The sequence below is a fragment of the Scardinius erythrophthalmus genome, assembly GCF_964197995.2.
Source record: "Scardinius erythrophthalmus genome assembly, chromosome: 24".
Taxonomy (NCBI): Eukaryota; Metazoa; Chordata; class Actinopteri; order Cypriniformes; family Leuciscidae; genus Scardinius; species Scardinius erythrophthalmus.
The window spans coordinates 3,589,579-3,612,871 of NC_138244.1; the positions used below are offsets into that span (position 1 = coordinate 3,589,579).

At 34.9% G+C, this 23,293-nt stretch overlaps 1 protein-coding gene across 3 annotated transcripts in view; it reads right to left on the minus strand.

Moving 5' to 3' along the window:
- The window catches only part of myo9ab (myosin IXAb), a 99,371-nt gene that overhangs the window by 12,363 nt on the left and 63,715 nt on the right, over nucleotides 1-23,293 (minus strand). For all 3 annotated transcript variants that reach the window (XM_081356827.1, XM_081356828.1, XM_081356826.1), the window contains exons 22-36: nucleotides 21,934-22,056; nucleotides 20,419-20,568; nucleotides 17,838-18,151; nucleotides 15,704-16,579; nucleotides 14,375-14,456; nucleotides 10,289-10,389; nucleotides 9,107-9,210; nucleotides 7,217-7,437; nucleotides 5,522-5,638; nucleotides 4,220-4,408; nucleotides 4,093-4,140; nucleotides 2,544-2,655; nucleotides 2,083-2,144; nucleotides 843-1,035; nucleotides 635-763 (exon numbers count right to left, since the gene is read on the minus strand). In XM_081356827.1, coding sequence (XP_081212953.1) covers nucleotides 635-763; nucleotides 843-1,035; nucleotides 2,083-2,144; nucleotides 2,544-2,655; nucleotides 4,093-4,140; nucleotides 4,220-4,408; nucleotides 5,522-5,638; nucleotides 7,217-7,437; nucleotides 9,107-9,210; nucleotides 10,289-10,389; nucleotides 14,375-14,456; nucleotides 15,704-16,579; nucleotides 17,838-18,151; nucleotides 20,419-20,568; nucleotides 21,934-22,056 — 2,821 coding nt within the window. The remainder of the gene's footprint in view (nucleotides 1-634; nucleotides 764-842; nucleotides 1,036-2,082; nucleotides 2,145-2,543; nucleotides 2,656-4,092; nucleotides 4,141-4,219; nucleotides 4,409-5,521; nucleotides 5,639-7,216; nucleotides 7,438-9,106; nucleotides 9,211-10,288; nucleotides 10,390-14,374; nucleotides 14,457-15,703; nucleotides 16,580-17,837; nucleotides 18,152-20,418; nucleotides 20,569-21,933; nucleotides 22,057-23,293) is intronic.

A 23,293-nucleotide genomic window follows, 5' to 3' on the forward strand; every position in this document is an offset into this window, starting at 1 on the left:
GCGGGGCTTGATTGTGTCTGTGGGGAATTGATTGGATGGTTGTGGTTTGCTATTGGCTGATCTCATGTGAGTGACAGGTTATAGCCCCGCCCTCATCATCAGAGAAGAGATGCTAGTTAATCTGGAACATGACTTTAACACAATAATGATGTGCACTATCAAAATGTCTGAAAAGCTAAATTTGAATTTCTTTCTTAAATATTCAAATTATATTCGAATTCTTAAGGCAATACTTAATGTTAGAGGAAAAGGGTGCTGTATTGTCTCCTATGCCCATAAGAGGGCGCTTTACGCAAATATAAACCAAATCAAGAACTGCATCGTTAATTGAAATAAAATGACATTCACTTTTTAAAGTGCATTAACTTTTGAAACAATTGTTCTTAAATAAAATATTATTTCCTTAATTTGAATGCACGTTTTTTTTTTTTTTTTTTACGAATATTCGAAATTAGAATTTTTATTTGACTAAAGCCCTAATGTGCACAGATGAATCATTTATAATAAACACTGGAATATGGTATAAAAAAAAAAAACAAGAGTTATAACTTTTGATTTCATGGTGACTTTAAACAAGTAGAAAACATCTTATTCTAAAGAGTGTTTTGTGAATCCGGCCCCAAAGCGCTCGTACCCATAGCCCTGAGGAACTCCTCGTAGAGTTCAAAGGTCATGAGGGGGTTCGGAAGGTCACGCAGCCACTGTTTCAGGACACTCGCGATCACATGGATGTTGTAGTCATCTAAACTCACACTGTTCGCATCTGCAATGAAGGCAAACACTCAGTGAAAGCTTCTTCTCAAGTAGATTTGATTATAAGATGGCGTTCGCGTGAATCTCACCGGTGTCCAGACCCAGCTTGAGCTCTTTGATCTTATTGGTGGATCCAGATTTCCGGTAGATTCCCTCGGTGTAAAGCCCGTGCATCTCGATGTAGTTGATGAGTTTCTCGACCACTAGCGGGACGGCTCTCTCGTCGCTCGTTAAACGAGACAACTCTACGCCAAACTGCCGTGAAGACAGCTCGGGGTCAAACTGAGTCACACACACACACACACACACAGATAGACACACAGAAATGAATTACATGAACAAAATATGACTGGAATGAAGTTTGAGGCACTGAGATGAGTCACATACAAACTGAAGACGGCACGGAAAGATCATTTATCATATAAACCAGAGAAGGAGAACATTCAGAGGCGCATTTACTTTTAAAAGAAGTCTCTTCTGCTCACCAAGGCTGCATTTATTTGATTACAAATATTATGAAATATTATTACAATGTGAAATGACTGTTTTCTATGTGATTATATAGTAAAGTGTAATTTATTCCTGTGATCAAAGCTGAATGTTCAGCATCATTACTCCAGTCTTCAGTGTCACATGATCCTTCAGAAATCACTCTAATATGAGGATTTGATGATCAAGAAACATTTATGATTATTATCAATGTTGAAAACAGTTATTTACATTTTTATTTCAGGATTCTTTGATGAATAGGATGTTGAAAAGAACAGCATTTATCTGAAATAGAAATCACTACCGTTCAAAAGTTTGGGTCAGTGAGAATTTATTTTTAGGGGAAAGAAATCAAATAAATCAATACTTTTATTCATCAAGGATGAGTTAAACTGATCAAAAGTTACAATAAAGACATTTATAATGTTACAAAAGATTTTATTTCAAATAAACGCTGTTCTTTTGAACTTTATATTCATCAAAGAATCCACCAAACAGTTTTCAACACTGATAATAATCATAAATGTTTCTTGATCCTCAAATCCTCATATTAGAGTGATTTCTGAAGGATCATGTGACACTGAAGACTGGAGTAATGATGCTGAACATTCAGCTTTGATCACAGGAATAAATTACACTTTAAAATATTAAAATACAAAACAGTCATAAATTGTCATAATATTTCACAATATTACAGTTTTTTGTGTGAATTTTCAATCAAATAAATGCAGCCTTGGTGAGCAGAAGAGAGCTCTTTTAGAAACATTAAAAATCTTCCTGATCCCGAGCTCTGGACTGGTAGTGTGTATATATATATATATATATATAAGCTGGTCTTACCTTCTTACTGCACTTGGTAGTCATCCTCAGACAACACTTCTTGTGGCACGCATAGCGGCAGACTGAAGACGACAGAGAGACAAGCACACGTTACACACAGACTGAGCGGATCTGATGTCCTTCAGATCAACAGGAATATGAGACGGAGACGAAAGAGGCCATTATTGATCAGCTCCAGGAGAAATGCACGAATTTACAGGAAAAAATCTGATTACGCCACTCTCAGACCAGCAGACACTCAGTGCCTGAGATCAACAAGCAAGAAACTACACCACATTCCTCCCGGGTTAGTGACATCACCAAGCTAGAATTTACATAAACCCCGCCCCCTGAACACATATACAAGATGACAAGATGAAGGCATGAAAACACTTGCTTGAGTCTCCATTTTGAGCAATTCCAATGTTACAAGTGAATAACGTTCCCAGACTGAAATGTCCGAGAGATGACACAGGACTCACGTTTGCAGACGCACGCTTTGTCCATCATCCAGATGAGGGACGAGCAGAACTCGCAGTACGTCGGGATGCTGTACTGAGTGGACTTGAAGATGTGACCCATGTGCTCCTCCACCTGCAGAGGGCAGCAGAACGCTGAAGATGTTCATATATTCATAATCCATCTGTGGTCAGGTATTAATAAACATGTAATTCCTAATTAAGTCAAAGAAACTCACTTTAAAATAATAAATGATTTTATTAGTAAGTTTAAAGATAATGTGGTTTCTCCATTGCGCTGTTTTTGTAAAGAGGAAACAGAAACTATGTACAATTTATATTTTAGTTGTAATTATACTCAATTATTTTGGTCCAAAGTTTCTCTGTTTCTTTTTGAGGTGATTTACAATTTTGTCACTATAACTGATATAATGGTCTTGTTTATGGATAGTGATACTGGTTTATTGGAAATGGATAATATAATTAAAATTCTAATTTTATATACAGTCAAACACACATTTATTCAGACATCTTCAATATTTCTCACATTATCACAGTTTATTCGCTATAGTTTATAAAACGGTAATAAAATATGAGCAGAACTCAGTTGATATTTGACTGGTTTTGTCCGTCCTTCTGTTAGACTGTCTCACACATGAATTATGTTGAATATCTGTCAGCTGTTAAATTTAACTACACAATTAGATAATACCAGTTTAGCTCAACCAGTGACCAAGCAATGCTTCATTGTGTTCAGTCTGTGTGTAAAAAGAGCATTAGCAATTAAAGAAAACACACTTCAGCAAAACATGATCAGCTCAAAGTGTCTGGATCATTTTTGTTCCCAAATGTCACTGGTAGTCTCTGTATGAAGAATTATTGGGTATAATATGTCACTGTTTACTTTATTTTGCTCTCCTCACTTACAGAAATGAACTATAGTGTCCTGATCACACTAGTGAAACAATATCAAAAATGTTTAAATGATATCTGGTGTCTGAATAATTTTTGGTTTGACTGTACATAAAGCTAAATGTATGTTAACTGAACCAAATGGTAGATTATGTTTATTTTACGACTCTCTGACTTCAATACAGAACCATCGTAACACAACTCAGCTGTTGAAAAGGACACTTGATATATTAGATTTATGATTTATTTTTGATACAAGATGCAGAATTGTTAGCTTAATATTTTTTGGGTAACACTTTACAGTAAGGTTCATTAGTTAACATTAGCTAATGTATTAACTAACATGAACTAACCATGAGCAATACAGTATTTATTAATCTTTGTTAATGTTAGTTGATAACATTGTTTGTTCATGTTAGTTCACAGTGCATTAACTAATGCTAACAAGATTTTAATAATGTATTAGTAAATGTTGAGATTAACATTAACAAAGATTAATATATGCTGTATAAGTGCAGTTCATTATTAGTTCATGCTAACTAACGAAGCTTATTGTAAAGTGTTACCATTTTTTTTTATAGATTTAAGTGTTTTATATGACTATTGTTATTTAAAAAAAATAAAACAAATCCATAATGTACAAGATTAATGATGTACTGACAGTGTCTGATTCCTTCTTCCTCCTCTTCTTCCTCTCAGGTTTAGGAGCCTGAAACACATCACACACAGATGATCAGAAGAGTGTTAGAGGACGATGTTCCTCGTGAACACACACAGACGTGGTTTACCTTACTGACGGTCCCGTCCATCGGCTTGTGCTCGGTCATGAACTCGTCCAGGAAGACTTTGAAGGTGTTGACCCAGACTTTGACAGGAGACTCGCTCCAGTCTCTCTGCTCCAGACGCATGCTCTTCTCCAAGATCTGCTCGAACAGAGCGTGGAGATCTTTATAGCGGATGCTCCTGCCGTCGTCCATCTGAGGAACACACACAGGAGTGAGAAGAAGTTTGGGTTACACTTTATTTGAAGGTGTCAGTAGGCTCGTTACAGATTTGCACAAAACTTTTGCGATTTTTTCTAAATGTCAATAAAAAACTATTGCGAAATGACGGCGTTTCCATTAACCGATGTTATGCGACAAACTACATTTTTTCCTGTCGCGATAAGTAAAATCATTCCAAAAACCACGGCAACGGACGTTGGTAGGTTTATGTACTATATCCCAGCGACCGCACTGGCCATTATTATTAATCTAAGGAGATGTATGTGTGTTTTCCAAGCATTAATGGTAAGGAACGACCCTTATTATACTGTGAGCGGCTCATATGAGGAGTTTCTGGGTGTTTCTCCCTCAGATCTGCTTCGAGGTCTTTGATTGTGGCATTTATTTGAGGTTTAGAATCCATTATTCCTGTAATTATTTTGTCTTTTATGAATTTAATAAAGAATTCTGTCTCGTATTCTGTCCAAACACACCGCGTCGTCTACGTCAGGTGACTGTAAATGCGCAAAAACTGTTTCCATTGCAGTTTTGCGAAATATTTCTTTTTCGAATTGCCTGAAAAAAACCCTCATGCGAGCACAAAAACTTTTTTGCGATAATTGGAAGTTTTTGCGAAATTGACGTGTTTCCATTGGGCGTATTTTCAATTCGCGATTACAATTTGAAGGGTAATGGAAACGCGGCTACTGTTAAAGTGTAATTATACATTTAAGTACTGAGTAATATTAATTAACAACATAGAACTTACTATAGGGTTAGGCTTTGGTTGAGGGTTAGTTGCATGTAATTATGTAATTATACATAGATATATTTAAAATAATGTCGGACACTTTTTACTGGTAACATCAGACATTATCAGAACACACTAATATTCCCCCATTGCATTATTTTACATTATATTTCAACATTATATATAGTAGTTTAATGTAGAACTGACACTAAAACTCTGAAAACTTGCATTTTTCTCACACAGTCATTTTTACTTTGGGTGAATTATCCACAATACACTTCCAGGACACATACTGTTGCATTTTTGTATTGCGATATATTGTGACACCTCTAGTTTTCAGGCTTTCGGAAACTCACAGCGAGAGCAGTCGAGTAAGAGTTGAAGATGTTGAGGCGAAACTCCTTCAGGGCTTTCTTGAACACGACATCCACTGGCGAATCCTTCTGACCGTCTTCTGCCTCGAGATCGCCGATCTGCAGAACCAAACATCAGATAACACATGCTTAAAGTCCCCCTGTGGTGTAAATCCAGCTTTTAATGTTGTTTATATGTCTATGTGGTGTTTTTAATATGCTTTAAGACAAACCATGTGTAAATTCATAAGTCGACAGCATTGCTGAGTATTTCCTCCTTAAAACTGCAGTGAACCAAAGACAGGCTCAAAAACACGCTTTGAAATCGCTGGTGTTTCTGACGTCACAAACTACCTTGTAACCAATCAGATCAACGTGTGATCGTCAACCAGTGCATTCAAGATCTTTAAGATGTGAAGAATTTTTTGTTTCAATTTGTCATTTTAGTGATCAAAGATGAGTTTTAAGGGATAGAATGATTGACTACAGGGGGACTTTTGGCTATTATTATGATGCTTTAAGCTTTTTAATCACATTCTGGGTTGTGATTCGTTCTGCAGAGCTCTGCTTTCATTAAACACGGGGCAGAACTAGTTTCTCTGTAAATTGAGAATTACTCTAAAATTATATGGTGACACTTCAATACAGTCACACACATCAATTCTTACATAAATTATTATATAAAACTGTTATTTCGTAAATTTTCACATAAAACCAGCAACAGTTTACACAAGAATGGTTTTACAAACAATTAACAGAAATCACTCACAAAGCAAAAAATGCTTTTCGTACTCAGTATTTTTGTCTTGTTTCCAGTCCAAACATCCACAAACAAACAAAACAATGCTTAAATCAAGATGCATTTACTAAAGTATTAAAATACCATAAGACATTATGTCTGGTTTTGTAATAAAAATTTTAATAATCTTGTTTCTGTTTGAATTAAGATTATTTTTCTGACCTCATTGTCAGATAATTTTTCTTGTTTTAAGCAAAAACTCACTTAAATTTTGATAATTTTCCCCCATAAAAGAAAACATAATATCTTATAGCATTTTACTCGTCTAGTAAATGCATCTTAATTTAAGAATTTTTAGATATTTTGACTGGAAACAATACAAAAATACTAAGTAAGAAAAGCTTTTTTTGCAGTGTAGTAAAAGTAATCTAGATAAGAGTGACACTTCTACAGTTGCAAAATAACATTGTAGCGTAAATTGTTTATATGTTGTGACATAAAAAAACGTTTGAGTGGCGCAGAAGTGAAGCGCATAATAATGTTTTTACAGAAAATGAACAGAAATCACTCACACTGCAAAAAAATGCTGTTCTTACTCAGTATTTTTGTGTTGTTTCCAGTCAAAATATCAACAAATTCTTAAATCAAGATGCATTTACTAGACGAGTAAAATGCTATAAGATATTATTTTGTTTTGGTTTTTGGGGAAAAAATCTAAATGAAGTGAGTTTTTGCTTAAAACAAGCAAAATGATCTGCCAATGGGGTCAGAAAAATAATCACGTTTCCATTTGAATTAAGTTTATTTTTCCGACCCCATTGGCACATCATTGAGCTTGTTTTAAGCAAAAACTCACTTCAAACAAAAGACATAATATTTAAAAAGCATTTTTCTTCTCTAGTAAATGCATCTTGAGCATTCTAGCGTGAATGGTCAGTGAACAGAAGTGAGGCGCGCACCTTCTTCATGAGGAAGTCGTTCATGCTGCGGTAATCGGCGGTGCTGGTGAGAATGTGCAGCGAGTCGTTCTGCCAAGCGGACGCTTCCAGAGACACACTGCTGATCTTCACACTGCGTCTCCTCTTCATCGACATCATCCCCATCATCGGCTCGCGGTTCTCCTTGCTGTCCCGCCCGCGCTCAGATAGACCAGCATGCACTGGGCTCCCAGCAGGAGAGTCTGGGAGAGAGAGAGCGTATCAGAAAAAGGCACAGGAAAAAAAGTGTCAACTACACTGCAAAAAAATGCTTTTCTTACTTAGTATTTTTGACTTGTTTCCAGTCCAAATATCCAAAAATTCTTAAAGGATTAGTTCACTTTCAAAAAATGTTGCTGATAATTTACTCACCCCGATGTCATCCGAGATATCCATGTCTTTCTTTCTTCAGTCGAAAAGAAATTAAGGTTTTTGAGGAAAACATTCCAGGATTTTTCTACACAGAATGGACTTCAATGGCAACCAACTATACCAATGTTCAAAGAAGGTTCAAATGTCCGTCTCAATGCAGCTTCACAGTCTCGACACGGTCCCAGTCGAGAAATAAGAGTCTTATCTCGTGAAACGATCAGCCATTTTCAAAAAAACAAACATGTTTCTTTCCAACATGATGACGCAATGCGTGGCGCATCTCAGAGATGGTAGATGACGAGCATTTGTGGTTTAAAAGTGTATATATATATATATATATATATATATATATATACTTTTATTTATTTTTTAGAAATGGCTGATCGTTTCGCTGGATAAGACTCTTATTTCTCGACTGGGACCGTGTCGAGACGTTGAAGCTGCATTGAGACGGACATTTGAACCTTCTTTGAACATTGGTATAGTTGGTTACCATTGAAGTCCATTCTGTGTAGAAAAATCCTGGAATGTTTTCCTCAAAAACCTTAATTTCTTTTCGACTGAAGAAAGAGAGACATGGATATCTTGGATGACATCGGGGTGAGTAAATTATCAGCAACATTTTTTTTTAAAGTGAACTAATCCTTTAAATCAAGATGCATTTACCAGAGAAGTAAAATGACATGAGAAATTCTGATAAAATTAAGTGAGTTTTTGCTTAAAACAAGCGAAATGATCTGGCAATAGGTTAAGAAAAAAATTAGCAAAACAAGATTATTTTTCCGACCCCATTGGCAGATAATTTTACTTGTTTTAAGCAAAAACTCACTTAATTTAGATTCCCCCCCCCCAGAAAACAAGACAGAGTTTGTAGATATTTGGACTTGAAACAAGACAAGAATACTAAGTAAGAAAAGCATTTTTGCAGTGTAGTCTCTCCCTGTGAAGACCTCTTCCCTTCACTTCTGTACTGATAAAACGTTGTCAGAATGATTCCAGTTCGCATGGATACGCCGAAACGACAAAAAAATTCTGTATTATGTATTTTTAATGCCGGACAAGTAATTTGGAGAGGTCAGTGTGTAAAGAAAGACTTACACGCCTGCTCACACACATATTCAAACGCGCATACCTATAGACTAACCACGTAATACGCACAGATTCACGTTTTTGAGGTTTACAGGGAGATGATCACGCTTTACAAAATGTTTCAAATCTTGAACCTTGGAACTGGTTTCAAGGTTTACGTTCTCGATCACAAACCCTGTTGATCGGCCAGAACGGTGTCGTGTTAGCGGCCCCTAAGTTAATAACTAATGATCTTTGCATTTGAAGTGAATAAATCAAAAACTAACTTTATCTGGACAATAACTTTATTCTAGAGCTGCTGTAAAGCCTAAACGATCTCTGTTACTGTGGTTTCCTATTATCACTGCTTTGAAACGATCGATATTGTAGATTCTTGACGGGTCAGGTTCAGCATTAGTGTAAAACACACACCGTTCCTCGTGTCGTTGAGCTCGGAGTCGGCTGAGTGCCCCCTGCTGGACATCTTCTTATCCGCATGTTTGCTCTTGCTCCAGAAGCGCATTTTGCCTCTGACCCTACAGAGAACATTGTTTAGATTAATTATCACAGTTTAATGCACTAACAGAAACATGAATTCATGAAAGTAAACCGTTAATTGAAATTATTTACAGCAACACTTTATTTTGATGGTCCTTTTCGAACATTCTGTTGACAATGAGTCACTTTGCAACTACATGTCATGTAACTCTCATTAGTGTATTAGTATTGTCTGCTTAATATCGGCTAACTCTTTATTGTGATGCTCCACAACAGACTAATTTAAAGTCTCCCTGTGGTGTAAATCCAGCTTTTAATGTTGTTTATGTGTCTATGTGGTGTTATAATATGCTTTAAGACAAACCATGTGTAAATTCATAAGTCGACAGCATTACTGAGTGTTTTCTCCTTAAAACTGCAGTGAACCAAAGACAGTCTCAAAAACACGCTTTGAAATCGCTGGTGTTTCTGACGTCACAAACTACCTTGTAACCAATCAGATCAACGTGTGATCATCAACCAGTGGATCTCTGAGCTGAGTGAGTGGAGGCGGGGCTCATTTGCATATTCATAGAACCGCGCATACTAAATGAGGCAAGGGTGTAGAGTTACATTCAAGATATTTTAAGGCATGAAGAATTTTTTTCAAGGAAAAAACTTTAAATATGTCATTTTAGTGATCAAAGAGTTTTAAGGGATAAAATTATTGACTACAGGGGGACTTTAATGTTAATCACAGCAGACTCACTGCAAAAAAAAAAGACTGAATAACTTTTGTAACTTTAATAAGGATTCATCTATCTTTAATTTTATACAGTGAAGGCTATGCAGTGGTATTTTACATTTAATTACTTTATTCAATTTCTATACCTAATCTGTATCTAACTACTGTTATATCTACCTGAAAAACCTGAGAAACAGTTTACGTAAGGAAAACTACATTTTACTCATCTTTTTTTTCGTCAAAATATTGCATGATTACATAATCACAGTTTGTGTTTAATGATGTTGTCTCTTCATTATCTCGCCTCATTCATGGTGAAAAAAGGTCGTCATTGAACACTTTCGGTCACAGTTTTCGTTAATGACATGAACAGTAGAATGAACTCCTCTGACCTGCTATCTGTGTTAGACATGGACTTCCGGAGCGAATCCATTTTCCCAAGGTCCCCCGAGGACATGGTCTTCTGGATCCTCTTCTGCTCTTTCTGAGACGACTTGAGACAAGAAGTGAATGCAGAATCAGAATCGTACATAAATGCTTTTTCAAACCAGACTGAATGGTTATCTACGGAAGAGGATTAGGGCCAAGCAATAATAAAAAAAAAACATCTCGAGATTAAAGTCATTATAATGCGAGATTAAACTCGTTAAATTTTGAGAAAAAAACGTTGAGAATAAACGTATACTTTGAGGAATAAACTTGTCGTGTTTTGAGAATTATTATTTTTTTTTCAATTTCGAGATAAGTCTAAATAAAATGTTGAGAATAAACTCATTAAATTGTAGGAATAAACTCATTAAATGTTGAGAATAAACTCATTAAATTCTGAGAATAAACATTACATTTTTAGAATAAATTCGTTGTGTTTCGAGAAAAAAATTCATTCAATTTTGAGAAAAAAGTCTAAATAAAATGTTGAGAATAAACTCATTAAATTTTGAGTATAAATTCGTTGTTTCGAGAAAAAAAATCATTCAATTTCAAGAAAAAAGTCTAAATAAAATGTTGAGAATAAACTCATTAAATTTTGAGAATAAACATTAAATTTTGAGAATAAACTCATTCAATTTTTAATTCGTTGTTTCGAGAAAAAAATTCATTAAATTTCGAGAAAAAAGTCGAAATAAAATGTTGAGAATAAACTCATTAAATTGTAAGAATAAAGTTGTTGTGTTTTAAGAAAAAAATTAATAAAATTGAGAAAAAAGTCTAAATAAAATGTTGACAAACTCATTAAATTTTGAGAATAAAGTCGTGTTTCGAGAAAAAAAAAGTCGAAATAAAATGTTGAGAATAAACTCATTAAATTGTAAGAATAAAGTCAAAAGTTTATTCTCACAATTGTATTCGACTTTTTTTCTTGAAACTGAACTACTTTAATATTGCATTATAATGACTTTAATCTCGAGATGTTTTTGTTTTTTTATTATTGCTTGGCCCTGATCCCCTTCCGTAGTTATCAGATCTCCAGGAACAAGGCTCTGGTTTTGTTTTAGGCTGATGTTTCAGGTTTATTAGTCTTTCATTTGATTAGATCTATCTAGAGATGAGGTTATTATGAGAGAGGTCAACGCTTGAGGCCAGTCAAGAGGTTTTGCACACTGAACCAACATTAAAGAGTTAAACTCTGTCAACATTTACTGACCATCATGTCGTTCTGAATTCCTTTAACGTTCCTTTTCTTTCCTTCCTGTTTTAGGATCATTATTGAAGTTTTGATTAATATTTTGAATCAGTTTGTTTCAAAGATCAGAGTGCAGATAAATGGAGTTAGGGTTAGCTTAAAGAAAGAGGTGACACTGAACCGCCTGAAACGAGTCGTTGGTAATTCCAGGAAGTTACGAATTTGCATAATTCCATCCTATGGTTTTCATTGGCTGCCTTCAAACACTGTTCAGATATGGTAATGGCCGATTGGTTTCCGACACGCACTGTGGTCGACCAATCAGAGCACAGCAGGCTCTCGGGAAGGAGGGGCTTAGAGAGACTGAATCTTTAAATGAACCGTTTCAGACACTGTGAGAAAAGAGGTGATTCTGCAATGTATATTGATAATCATAACTAATGTTTCTTGAGCATCAAATCATCATATTAGAGTGATTTCTGAAGGATCATGTGACACTGAAGACTGGAGTAATGATGCTGAACATTCACAGGAATAAATTACACTTTACTGTATATTCACATAGAAAACAGCTGATTTACATTATAATTATATTTAGCAATATTACTTTTTTTTGTTGGTATTTTTAATCAAATAAATGCAGCCTTGGTGAGCAGAAGAGACTTCTTTTAAAAATCAAAAAAATCTTACCGAATCAAAACTTTTGACTGGTCGTGTAAACCTGTTGCAGGAGAACTGCGAAACTACATTTGGAACTTTTAAGATAGCATAAAGTTTAACATTTATTTTATTAACTATTAATTTGGTCAGAATGGAAGTCGTATGGGTTTGGAACGACATGAAGGCAATTTAACTCCAGTATTAAAAGTTCTGGTTAAACTCTTCCTTCCGCATGATGTGTGTTTGGATCAGTGTGCAAAGCTCCACACTCGCTCTGGGTTTACCATCTCGGAGTCGCTGTGGCCGGCCGGGTCGGTGTCAGGAGAACTGGGGCATTCTGGGAGAGGTCGTGTTCGAGAGAGCACGGGTGTGTACTCGTACTCATCATCTTCATCTTCGTCAGAGTCGAGCTCCGTGCTACAGGCCCGGCTCAAGAAATCAGAGCGAGTCCCTGCCATACGCGCTTTCTTTTTACGACCGGCTCCTACAACCTGATCGTTCACAGTGATGATGTCAAATCCACTGACGGACACGGTCTCAGGAAAGAGTCAACACTAAAATATACCCACTGCAAAAAATGCCCTTCTTTCTCAGTGTTTTTGTACGGAAGGGGATCAGGGCCAAGCAATAATAAAATAATAAAACCATCTCGAGATTAAAGTCATTATAATGCGAAATTAAACTTGTTAAATTTCGAGAAAAAAAGTTGAAATACAATCTTGAGAATAAACTCATTAAATATCGAGAATAAAGTCGTTGTGTTTCGACAAAAAAACCCGTTAAATTTCGAGAAAAAAGTCAAAATACAATCTTGAGAATAAACTCGTTAAATTTCGAGAAAAAAAGTCTAAATAATCGTGAGAATAAACGCATTAAATAGAGAATAAAGTCATTGTGTTTCAAGAATAAACTCGTTAAATTTCGAGAAAAAAGTCGAAATAATCGTGAGAATAAACTCATTAAATATAGAATAAAGTCATTGTGTTTCAAGAATAAACTCGTTAAATTTCGAGAATAAAGTCGTTGTGTTTTGAGAAAAAAACTTTTCTCGAAACACAACGACTTTATTCTTGATATTTAATGAGTTTATTCTCAAGATTGTATTTCGACTTTTTTTTCTTGAAATTTAACGAGTTTAATCTCGAGATGGTTTTATTTTTTATTATTGCTTGGCCCTAATCCTCTTCCGTATTTTTGTCTTGTTTCCAGTCCAAATATCTAAAAATTCTTAAATCAAGATGCATTTCCTAAAGTCGTAAAAAGAAGTAGTAAAATATAATGTCTTATATTATGAAGTGAGTTATTGCTTAAAAAAGCAAAATTATCTGCCAATGTTGTCAGAAAAATAATCTTAACTCAAACAGAAACGAGATTATTTTTCTGACCCCATGGACAGATAATTTTGCTTGTTTTAAGCATCAACTCACTTAATTTTGATTTATTTCGCCAAAAAACAAGATATAATATCTTATGGCATTTTACTCATCTAGTAAATGCATCTTGATTTTGAGAATTTTGAGATATTTGGACTTCTTCAAAGACAAAAATAGATTTAGATTTAGAAAAGCATTTTTTGCAGTGTCCAGTGAATGATACTGTGGCAAAATATATGGATGTTGACAGTTCTTGCTCATTTTGTGGGAATAAGGATGAAACAATGATCCATTTATTTTTCCAGTAGTTTATATATTCATATAGGTAAGCACCTTGATCCTTCCAGATCCTTTCAATTAAAATATTTAATCGGTTACTATAAAGGTGCAGCTAATACTGAATTGATGAATTACATAGTTAGGTTTTTTTATTTTAAGCAAAATTCCTCTAACTTGCAGCTTAATTTTCCACATTTCTTAATTGAAATTGATGCATTTCTCAAATCTCTCAGATTGATTAAAAACAAGAAAAGTGACAGATTCTTGAAATATCATGATGATATTTTTGATGAAATGTCACTGATGCATAATGTATGTGTTTATCATGTTTTTTTTTTCTTATTTTGTTTGTGAAACTTTACATATATTTGATGAAATGTCATTCCTGTAGATGTCCTATCTGTTCTGTCCCTCATGTCTGCTTATTGTTTGATACATAAAACAGAAAGAGTCAGAACTCATCCTGGACCTAAGAGAGACATCTCAACACTACTGGGTACCGGAAACAAACACAAGTTTCTCTGTGTTTTGCCTGTGCTCACCTCTCGTTTCTTTAGCGATCTGAATCCAGCTTCTCTTTGGATCGCCAGGGATCGTTCCTGATTCACCAGGTCTTTGTCGGACCTGAAAAACACACAGCAATCCTCTGTCACACCGACCTTAGTCTGTCCCATTGGAGTACATCTAATAATGTCATCGCATTAGATGCTAAACATCAGCTAAAATCTTCTCAAAATATCTTAATAATGCCTATCCTTCCCTCGCACTTTGTGACACATCTTTCCCTCGCGGGAAAGCCCTAAAATTATGCTTAATTTCATTTTGATAATATTTTTTCTAATGCAAATTTTTTTTTTTGATTTACATTTTTTTTTTTCATTTACCTTTAAATTACGCCATTTGATCAATAAATAAATAAATAAATAAATAGTAATTTTAGCACATTCCTCACATTCTTTCAACTTAAATTCAAAATAACTTTTTAAATACACAACAAAATAACTTAATTCAGCTCTAAATATCTTACATTGGGTGTCTCTGCCAACCTAAATAATAATATAACATGATATTTCATGACTCTAGATGGCCTTATAGCTCTATATGGAGTATATGAGCTGTTCCTCTGGGTCCTAAAGTCAGTTCCTTCAGTATTTATTCAGATACACATGTAGACGTTATACAATCATTTTTTGGTAAAGTTTTAGCATTTTTAGTTTGAATTTTGAGCATTTTTAGGTTTTTCTAAGTGTACTGAAGCATTCCTCGCATTCCATTCATTCCTAAGGGGGTCAAATTGACCCGCGAGGGAAGGATTTGGTACTTTTTTATATTTCAAATCACAAAACTTTTTTGTGTGTATTCATGGTTCAAGTGCGACAAAAGTCCCTCTGATGCACTGCAAAAAATGCTGTTCTTACTCAGTATTTCTGTGTTGTTTCCAGTCCAAAAATCTAAAAATTCTTAAATCAAGATGCATTTACTAGACGAGTAAATTGCTATAAGATATTAAGTCTTATTTTATGGGGGGAAAAATAAAAATGAAGTGAGTTTTTGCTTAAAACAAGGTAATTTATCTTCCAATGGGGTCAGAAAAATAATCTTAATTCAAACGGGGACAAGATTCTTTTTTCTGACACCATTGGCAGATTTTATTAAGAAAAAAAATCACTTCATTTTGATTCCCCCCCCCCCCCCAGAAAACAAGACATAATATGGCATTTTACAACTTTAGTAAATGCATCTTGATTTAATATTTTTTAGATATTTGGACTGGAAACAAGACAAAAAGAGTAAGAAAAGCCTTTTTTGCAGTGTGAACACTCAATTTTAAAAACATGCCCCAAGGGAAGAATGAGTGGACGTAAACTCACTTGGAGAAGGTCAGACGACTGCGTTTGGGAGAGAAGGCCAGATCAGCTTTCTCCTTCATACTTATGCTGATGCTCTGAGACACAAACTTCTTCTGAACGTCCTTCTTCGTCGACGCCGCTTCCCTCGAGTCCAGCTGGAGGGTTTTAGAGGAGGTCGAAGTGACCAAGCCGTGATTGGTTTGAGGTTCAGGAGTCGAGTGGACGTCTGGATGATCATTGGAGAGCAGAAACTCCTGCTGGTGGTCCTCCGCTGCCATCTGATGGTCATGATGCGCTTCTAGGTCGACAGGGTTTTCCTTCTGCATGCTGATGATGACCAGCACTGACTCCTTCTTCTCGGAGCGGCTCGGCGAACTCCTAACCGGACTGCCGTCATCGTCAGCGATGTAGAAGTGAGGTTTGAAGGACGGCGGGCTGGTTTGGCTCTCCTCCATCGGCTCGGGTTTGGAAACTTGTTCCAACTCTCTCTCTCTCTCAGCGTTATTTTCGCTCATTTGAAGGGTCGAAACTTGGGCCAACTCCTCAGAGCTTTCCTGACTATCCGTGGAGGCCTGAGGAGACGAAGGAAGATGTTCGGAGAGAGGGATTTGAGCGGAGGAGTCCGGTTCGGAGTTCGACACTGAACCGGATCGGACTTTGAGAAGCTCTAAACTGAACGTCGCTTGTTCGAGTTCTCGTTGCCTCCTACTTTCCCGCTTGGATCGGCTCTTTAGCGTGCTGTCGTCGACCGTTCGAGGGGGTTCGGCGGATTGCTTTTCCTCTGACAGCTCTACGCTTGAGTTTTGAGGGGCGTGTAAACTTTCAGTCACAGTGTTTGGATGCTCTTCGCCATCGATGGTTTTCTCTCCGCATCGTTGATCTCTCAGAATGCGGCACCTTGGGAAAAAAAAAATAGATGTTCAATACTACTAAATATTGAGATATTTCAGACACAATGTCAACTAGGGATGCACCGATATGAACATTTTGGCCGATAACGATAATCGATAATTCTTTATATCTGAAAGCCGATAACCGATATATTGGCCGATGAATCTAAATACAAATTTTTATGTAATTTTGCCTGATTACAAAAACAAAAGTCCCATCATTAAAATCCATGTCCCAAACACAATTATAATGTTCTCATAATTTTATGCAGCCGTCAATCATATTTCAAGCAATTCAAAACCATCATGTTGAACAGTGCGCATCTGAAGTGTCTCAGCAGAAGGAAATAATCCACTATTTATCTGCTTTAATATATCGGACAAATCTTCTTATCAGGCCGATAACAACAGCTAACATTAAAAATGAACATATATCGGCCGATACAGATATGGTGGCCGATATATCGAGCATCTCTAATGTCAACTATGACGTTTATTTTTGCTTCGGCAAGAAAAATAGTTCCAATAGAAGCCAGATCAGTGAACAAACGGAACATCACCGGTCCAATCAAATTAGAGAATGCAAAGGCACAGCCAATCAAAACACATCTGATGTTTAAAATGAGTTAAGAGGGATTTGGACCAATGAGATTCCACTGTGGGCGGGGCCAACCTGAGCAACTTGTCATAACTAGAGATCAAGCTACAGACAAAATATCTTCTTGTATTATATATAATAAGTGCCTCTTCACCTCATCCTATACCTATGAGAGACTAGTGCTGGGCAACAAGTAATCGATATTAATCACATCCAAAATAAAAGTTTGTGTCTACATAATAAATTTGTGTTTAGGGTTGAGTATAATTATTTTGTATATAAAAATACAAACATATGCATGTAAATATTTAAGAAATATTTGCATGTATATATATATATATATATATATAAAATTCATATTATATATAAATATAAATATTTTATATATAAATAAAATTTTCTTAAATATATATGCATGAATGTATGTATTTATATACACAAAATAATTTTACACAGTACACACACATTTATTATGTAAACACAAACTTTTATTTTGGATGCGATTAATCGTTGCCCGGCACTTATATATATAAATATATATTTATTTAGTTCAAGGTCATGGGTTCGATTCCCAGGGAAATCATGATTACAAATCTTCACCTTGAATGCAATGCAAGTGGTTTTGGAGAAAAACATCTGGCGAATACACAAATGTAAATATATTTACCGCTGTCGAGCCTGGCGCCCCCTGCAGGCGGCCTGAAGCGTGACGGCGGCCTTGTGTCTCAGTGTGTGTGTGTGTCTGAGTGTGTGTGTCCTCCAGATGGCCTGTATGAGGCCTGCCGCTCTCTCTCTCGTGCGCGTGTGAAGGACTCGTCTCCAGCGTCTCTGGATGAGCAGAACCGCTCTCTTCTGCTGCCGGTACTGCCGTCTCTCTCTGAAGCCTCTCCAGAACGCCTGAACACACACCGCTGCCCTCTGCTGGAGCTCCGGCTCACACACACACTCGTCTGCGTGGGTCAAACACTCACGCCACCAGCGCTGCGGGGAGGAAGAGGAACCAGAGGATGATTATTAGGGGTGGAACAGATCGCGTGATCTGTACGGACCAGCTTACCCACGGTTCGACACGCATGTGATTCGCTGAAAGTTTATAATTTGGATGTGTTTTGTCTTGCCAATTTACACATTCAAACAATTTTAAACGCAGAAGAAGAGGCGAAAATCGGAACTCACACGCTTTGTGCACACAGCCATACACACTCAAAGCGGAGAGAGAGAGGGAGAGAGGAGAGAGAGAGAGAGAGAGAGAGAGAGAGAGAGAGAGAGAGAGAGAGAGAGAGAGAGAGAGAGAGAGAGAGAGAGAGAGAGAGAGAGAGAGAGAGAGAGAGAGAGAGAGAGAGAGAGCAACACTTCCTCACCAGCTGTCCACACACACACACACACACACTCACCAACTGAATTCTAAACTGTTCATAGAATTCTGAAATGTTGATTAATTGTTCTACTTACCTTTTTATTTTATTATTTATGTATGTAGCTGACTGTTCACTTGTTTTTAATAATGTGTGAACATTTTATCAGATGTATATATTTTTTGGTAATTGACACATTTTAAAAATATATTTATTTTATGTTTCATACATTTTAAAAATGTAATTTAAAAAAAATAATTATTCTATGCATTTACAAAAAATATTTTTAAAATGATTTATTCAAAGCGGGTCAATCATATTTCAAGCAATTCAAAACCATCATGTAGTATAATATAACAACCATTCTTAATCATCTAAATTATTGCATAAATTTTTTAAAGAAACATTTATTTTTTAAATAGTTTATGCATGTAATGTATTTACTAATATTATTATTATATTATATTATATTTTTAAAAAGTATGTTTTACATTTTGTACTCTTTAAAAATGTTTTTAAATTTAAATCTATGTTACCCATTAAAATAATACATACATATATACATTTTAAAATGAATATATTTAATTTAAATAATTATTATAAAACCATATATATTTGTTCAAATTGTTTAAATATAGAGCACTTGTTATTATTCCGTGTTATTATTCCAACACTTTTTCTTTCTTTTTAAATATTATGTGATGGAAAGTGACAGGATGAAGTGCCGCACACATGCGTCTCATCAAAGCTCTGAGCGTTTGTGTAACGTCTTGTTTGTGGAGCGCCACATGTTTGTGATCCGCTGGGATCTTGAAAGCGTATCTTTGTTTTGAAGAACACACCGCTCTGCACTCGCTGAACACTAGATCTGGCAGAACAGTTAAACAACGACAGATGACTGGAGAAAAACCTTCACAGATCTTCCCTTTGTGCTCGAATAAATCAAACAAACCAGTCAGAAAACACCCGTGTCGTTTGAGAACGCTCTCTGCCTTCATAAGCCCAGAAAATATAAGATTAAGTTTCAGGAATCCATCAGTTATTCCTCAAAACTGTATCAAACCTTGTAAACATGACTTTGTTATGAGGCAGACGGATATAAACCTGTCCGTGAAATTACATAAAATCAGTCGGTCAGATTAGCGTTAAGTTACACACACACAAAATTGTTTATTGTGAGTATTTTATTATTAAATGTCATTATTTAAAAATGTATATACATTTTAATAGTTATTTTATATTTTTTATATAATATATACATAAAAAGTAAAGTAAATATACATTTAAATTAAAAAAAATAATAATATATATATTTTTTTTTTATTAAAAGTATATAAAATTTAAATGTATATAACTATTGAAACAATGTATTGTATACATTTCAAAATGACTATATTTTATGTTTCATACATTTTATAAATGTTTATATTTTTTAAATAATTTACATATTTAAAAAAAACATATTTTGAAAGAATGTGTATATGTAGTAACCCATTTAAAAATCATATATAAAAATTATATATATATATATATATATATATAAAAATAATATATATATATATATATAAATTATATATATATATATATAAAAATTATATATATATATATATATATATATATATATATATATATATATATACAGTATATATAAAAATTATATATATGATTTTTATACATACTTTTTATCATAATTTATATATAACTTATAATAAATGTAAAAAAAAATTTAAATACGTATATATTTTTTACTAGTTGTTTATATATGTACACATACACACATCAACCCGATCACTTGATTAGCGTTCATTTAAACACTACGTTCAGATTGTAAACACAGCCACTGAGGCATTTTCTCTCTGGATATTTGCAGAGACATATCCCTATAAGATATACCTGAATGAGGCGAGCGGCTCGTCTCTGCCGGCTGAAGTGCTTTCTCTCCTGCTTCGTCCTGAAGCGTCTCTGCAAACACACGATCCTCCTCAACACCTCCTGATGAAGCTCGTCCTGAAGCTTCTGACGCAGATGCTCTCGCAGAAACACCTGCAGGAACACACACTCGCTCAGGTCAGGGTCGATAGGACCTGCGGTGTGAATACACACCTTTTATGACTTTGTGACATTGTGACGTTTTTTTGTGGGCGGAGCTTATATGGACATTGAACTTATGTGTAGAATTATGTTCAAATTCTAAAAAAGGTAGATATAAACAAAAATAAAACATAATGGTGCAAATAATGTGCAGCAGATGCAATGACTGTGGAAAGTTTGACCAGTGAAAGGATATGATGACAAAGATTCCTTATTCAAACTGATTTTTTCTCCCATGAATATATGATTGACCTGAAAAATTAAAGATGTATCATATACTTGGATATTTATATGAGCAATATCACACTCATAGCCATGCGATATGGCTTTATATCTGTATCAGATGAGCTGCGGCATTAATATTGTGTGAAAGATTAAAGATAAAATTAAACACTAATTCCACATATTTTGTCTTTCAATAATTCAAGCTACCTTCTCATAAATATGGCTGTTTTCATGGGCTTTCCAGGACTTACATTTCTTAAGTCAAATTCAAATACTTTAAGCATTTTATGCACCTCGTACGAACCCTAACATAACTATACTGAATGGTCACGTACACGACCTGTGTGGTCCGATCCGCAGTTCTGACGATCGTAAAGAGTGACACTACAGTGCAATTTTAAAGATGTGAATATTTTCTAGAAATATACATTTTTTAACTTTATGTATTTTATTATTCTTTTTTACCAGGTTCTTCAAAAAGTAGTTGCAATCAATCACAACAATGTATACAATCACAGATGATTCACAAATAATCACAATAGTTTAGAAAACATTATCCGATAAAATTTCTAATTAAAGCCTGTACTCGGTTGGTAAATCTTTGCAACATTGACACTGTTATTGAACTGAATTAAATCAACATTGAGCTGAATTGAATTTCTTTCATAACTGATGAACTTTGCAACTTCGACTGTTATTGAACTGAATTGAATTAATGTTGAACTGAATTTAATTTGTTTCATAATTGATGAAATCTGCAATATTGACGCTGTCATTGAACTGAATTAAATCAACATTGAGCTGAATTGAATTTCTTTCATAACTGATGAACTTTGCAACATCGACTGTTATTGAACTGAATTGTAAAAACATTAAACTGAATTGAATTTGTTTCATAATTGAACTTTGCAACATTGACTGGATTCTGACACCCAACAACACAACAAAATGATATTTGAAGCTCCTTATGTATTGAATCTGTTCTGGTTTGTATTGGCCGCCTGCAGTTTTCCCTTTGTTTTTCCTCCAGCTAACGCTGTGACGTAATCGTGATGTCGGCACAGAAAGGGTCTATAGGGACGTGTTTGTTACCATGTTTCTGCCCACTTGATACCCGTCGGGCTCGAGGTCTGCGCTCTGCAGGAACTGTCTGATGGCCGACTGAGAGCCGTGAAATCCAGCGGGTAAAAGCACGTGGAAATGATGAGCAAAATCCTGAAGAGACACACACCGGCTCCGTAAAGCGATCCACACGCAACATTCAGAAATATGATCGACTCCACTGCACTGACAAACACCTGAACTGGATAATGAGACTACCGTCTTACAGCTGAATTATATTTGTTTCATAAATTGACAAACTGTGCAACATCAATACTGTTCTTGAACTGAATTGAATCAAATGGAACTGAATTGAATTGGTTTCATAATTGATGAACTTTGCAACATTGACTCTGTTATTGAACTGAATCAACATTGAACTGAATTGAATTTGTTTCATAATTGATGAAATCTGCAACATTGACTCTGTTATTGAACTGAATTAAATTAACATTGAGCTGAATTTAATTTTTCATAATTGATGAACTGTGCAACATTGACGCTGTTATTGAACTGAATTAAATTAACATTGAGCTGAATTGAATTTGTTTTATAATTGATTAACTTTGCAGCACTGACTCAACACAAATAATTTGAATTTGTTTAATAATTTATGAACTTTGCAACATTGACACTCTTATTGAACTGAATCATCATTGAACTGAATTAAATTTGTTTCATAATTGAACTTTGCAACATTGACTCTTATTGAACTGAATTAAATCAACATTGAGCTGAATTGAATTTCTTTCATAATTGATGAACTTTGCAACATCAACTGTTGTTAAACTGAACTGAATTAAAGTTGAACTGAATTGAATTTGTTTCATAATTAATAAACTTTGCAACATTGAATGTTATTGATCTGAATTGAATTAATGTTGAACTGTATTGAATTTGTTTAATAACTGATGAAATCTGCAATATTGATGCTGTTATTGAACTGAATTAAATCAACATTGAGCTGAATTTAATTTTTCATAATTGATGAACTTTGCAACATCGACTGTTATTGAACTGTATTTAATTTCTTTCATAATTGATGAACTTTGCAACATCGACTGTTATTGAACTGTATTTAATTTCTTTCATAATTGATGAACTTTGCAACATCGACTGTTATTGAACTGATTTGAATTTCTTTCATAATTGATGAACTGTGCAACACTGACTGTTATTGAACTGAATTGCAAAAACATTAAACTGAATTTAATTGGTTTCATAATTGAACTTTGACTGTTATTGAACTAGCCAGAATCAACATTAAACTTCAATTTGTTCCAACACTGACACTGTTACTGTACAGAATTATTTCACCACTGAATTGAACTGAGCTGAATCCCTGTTTTCT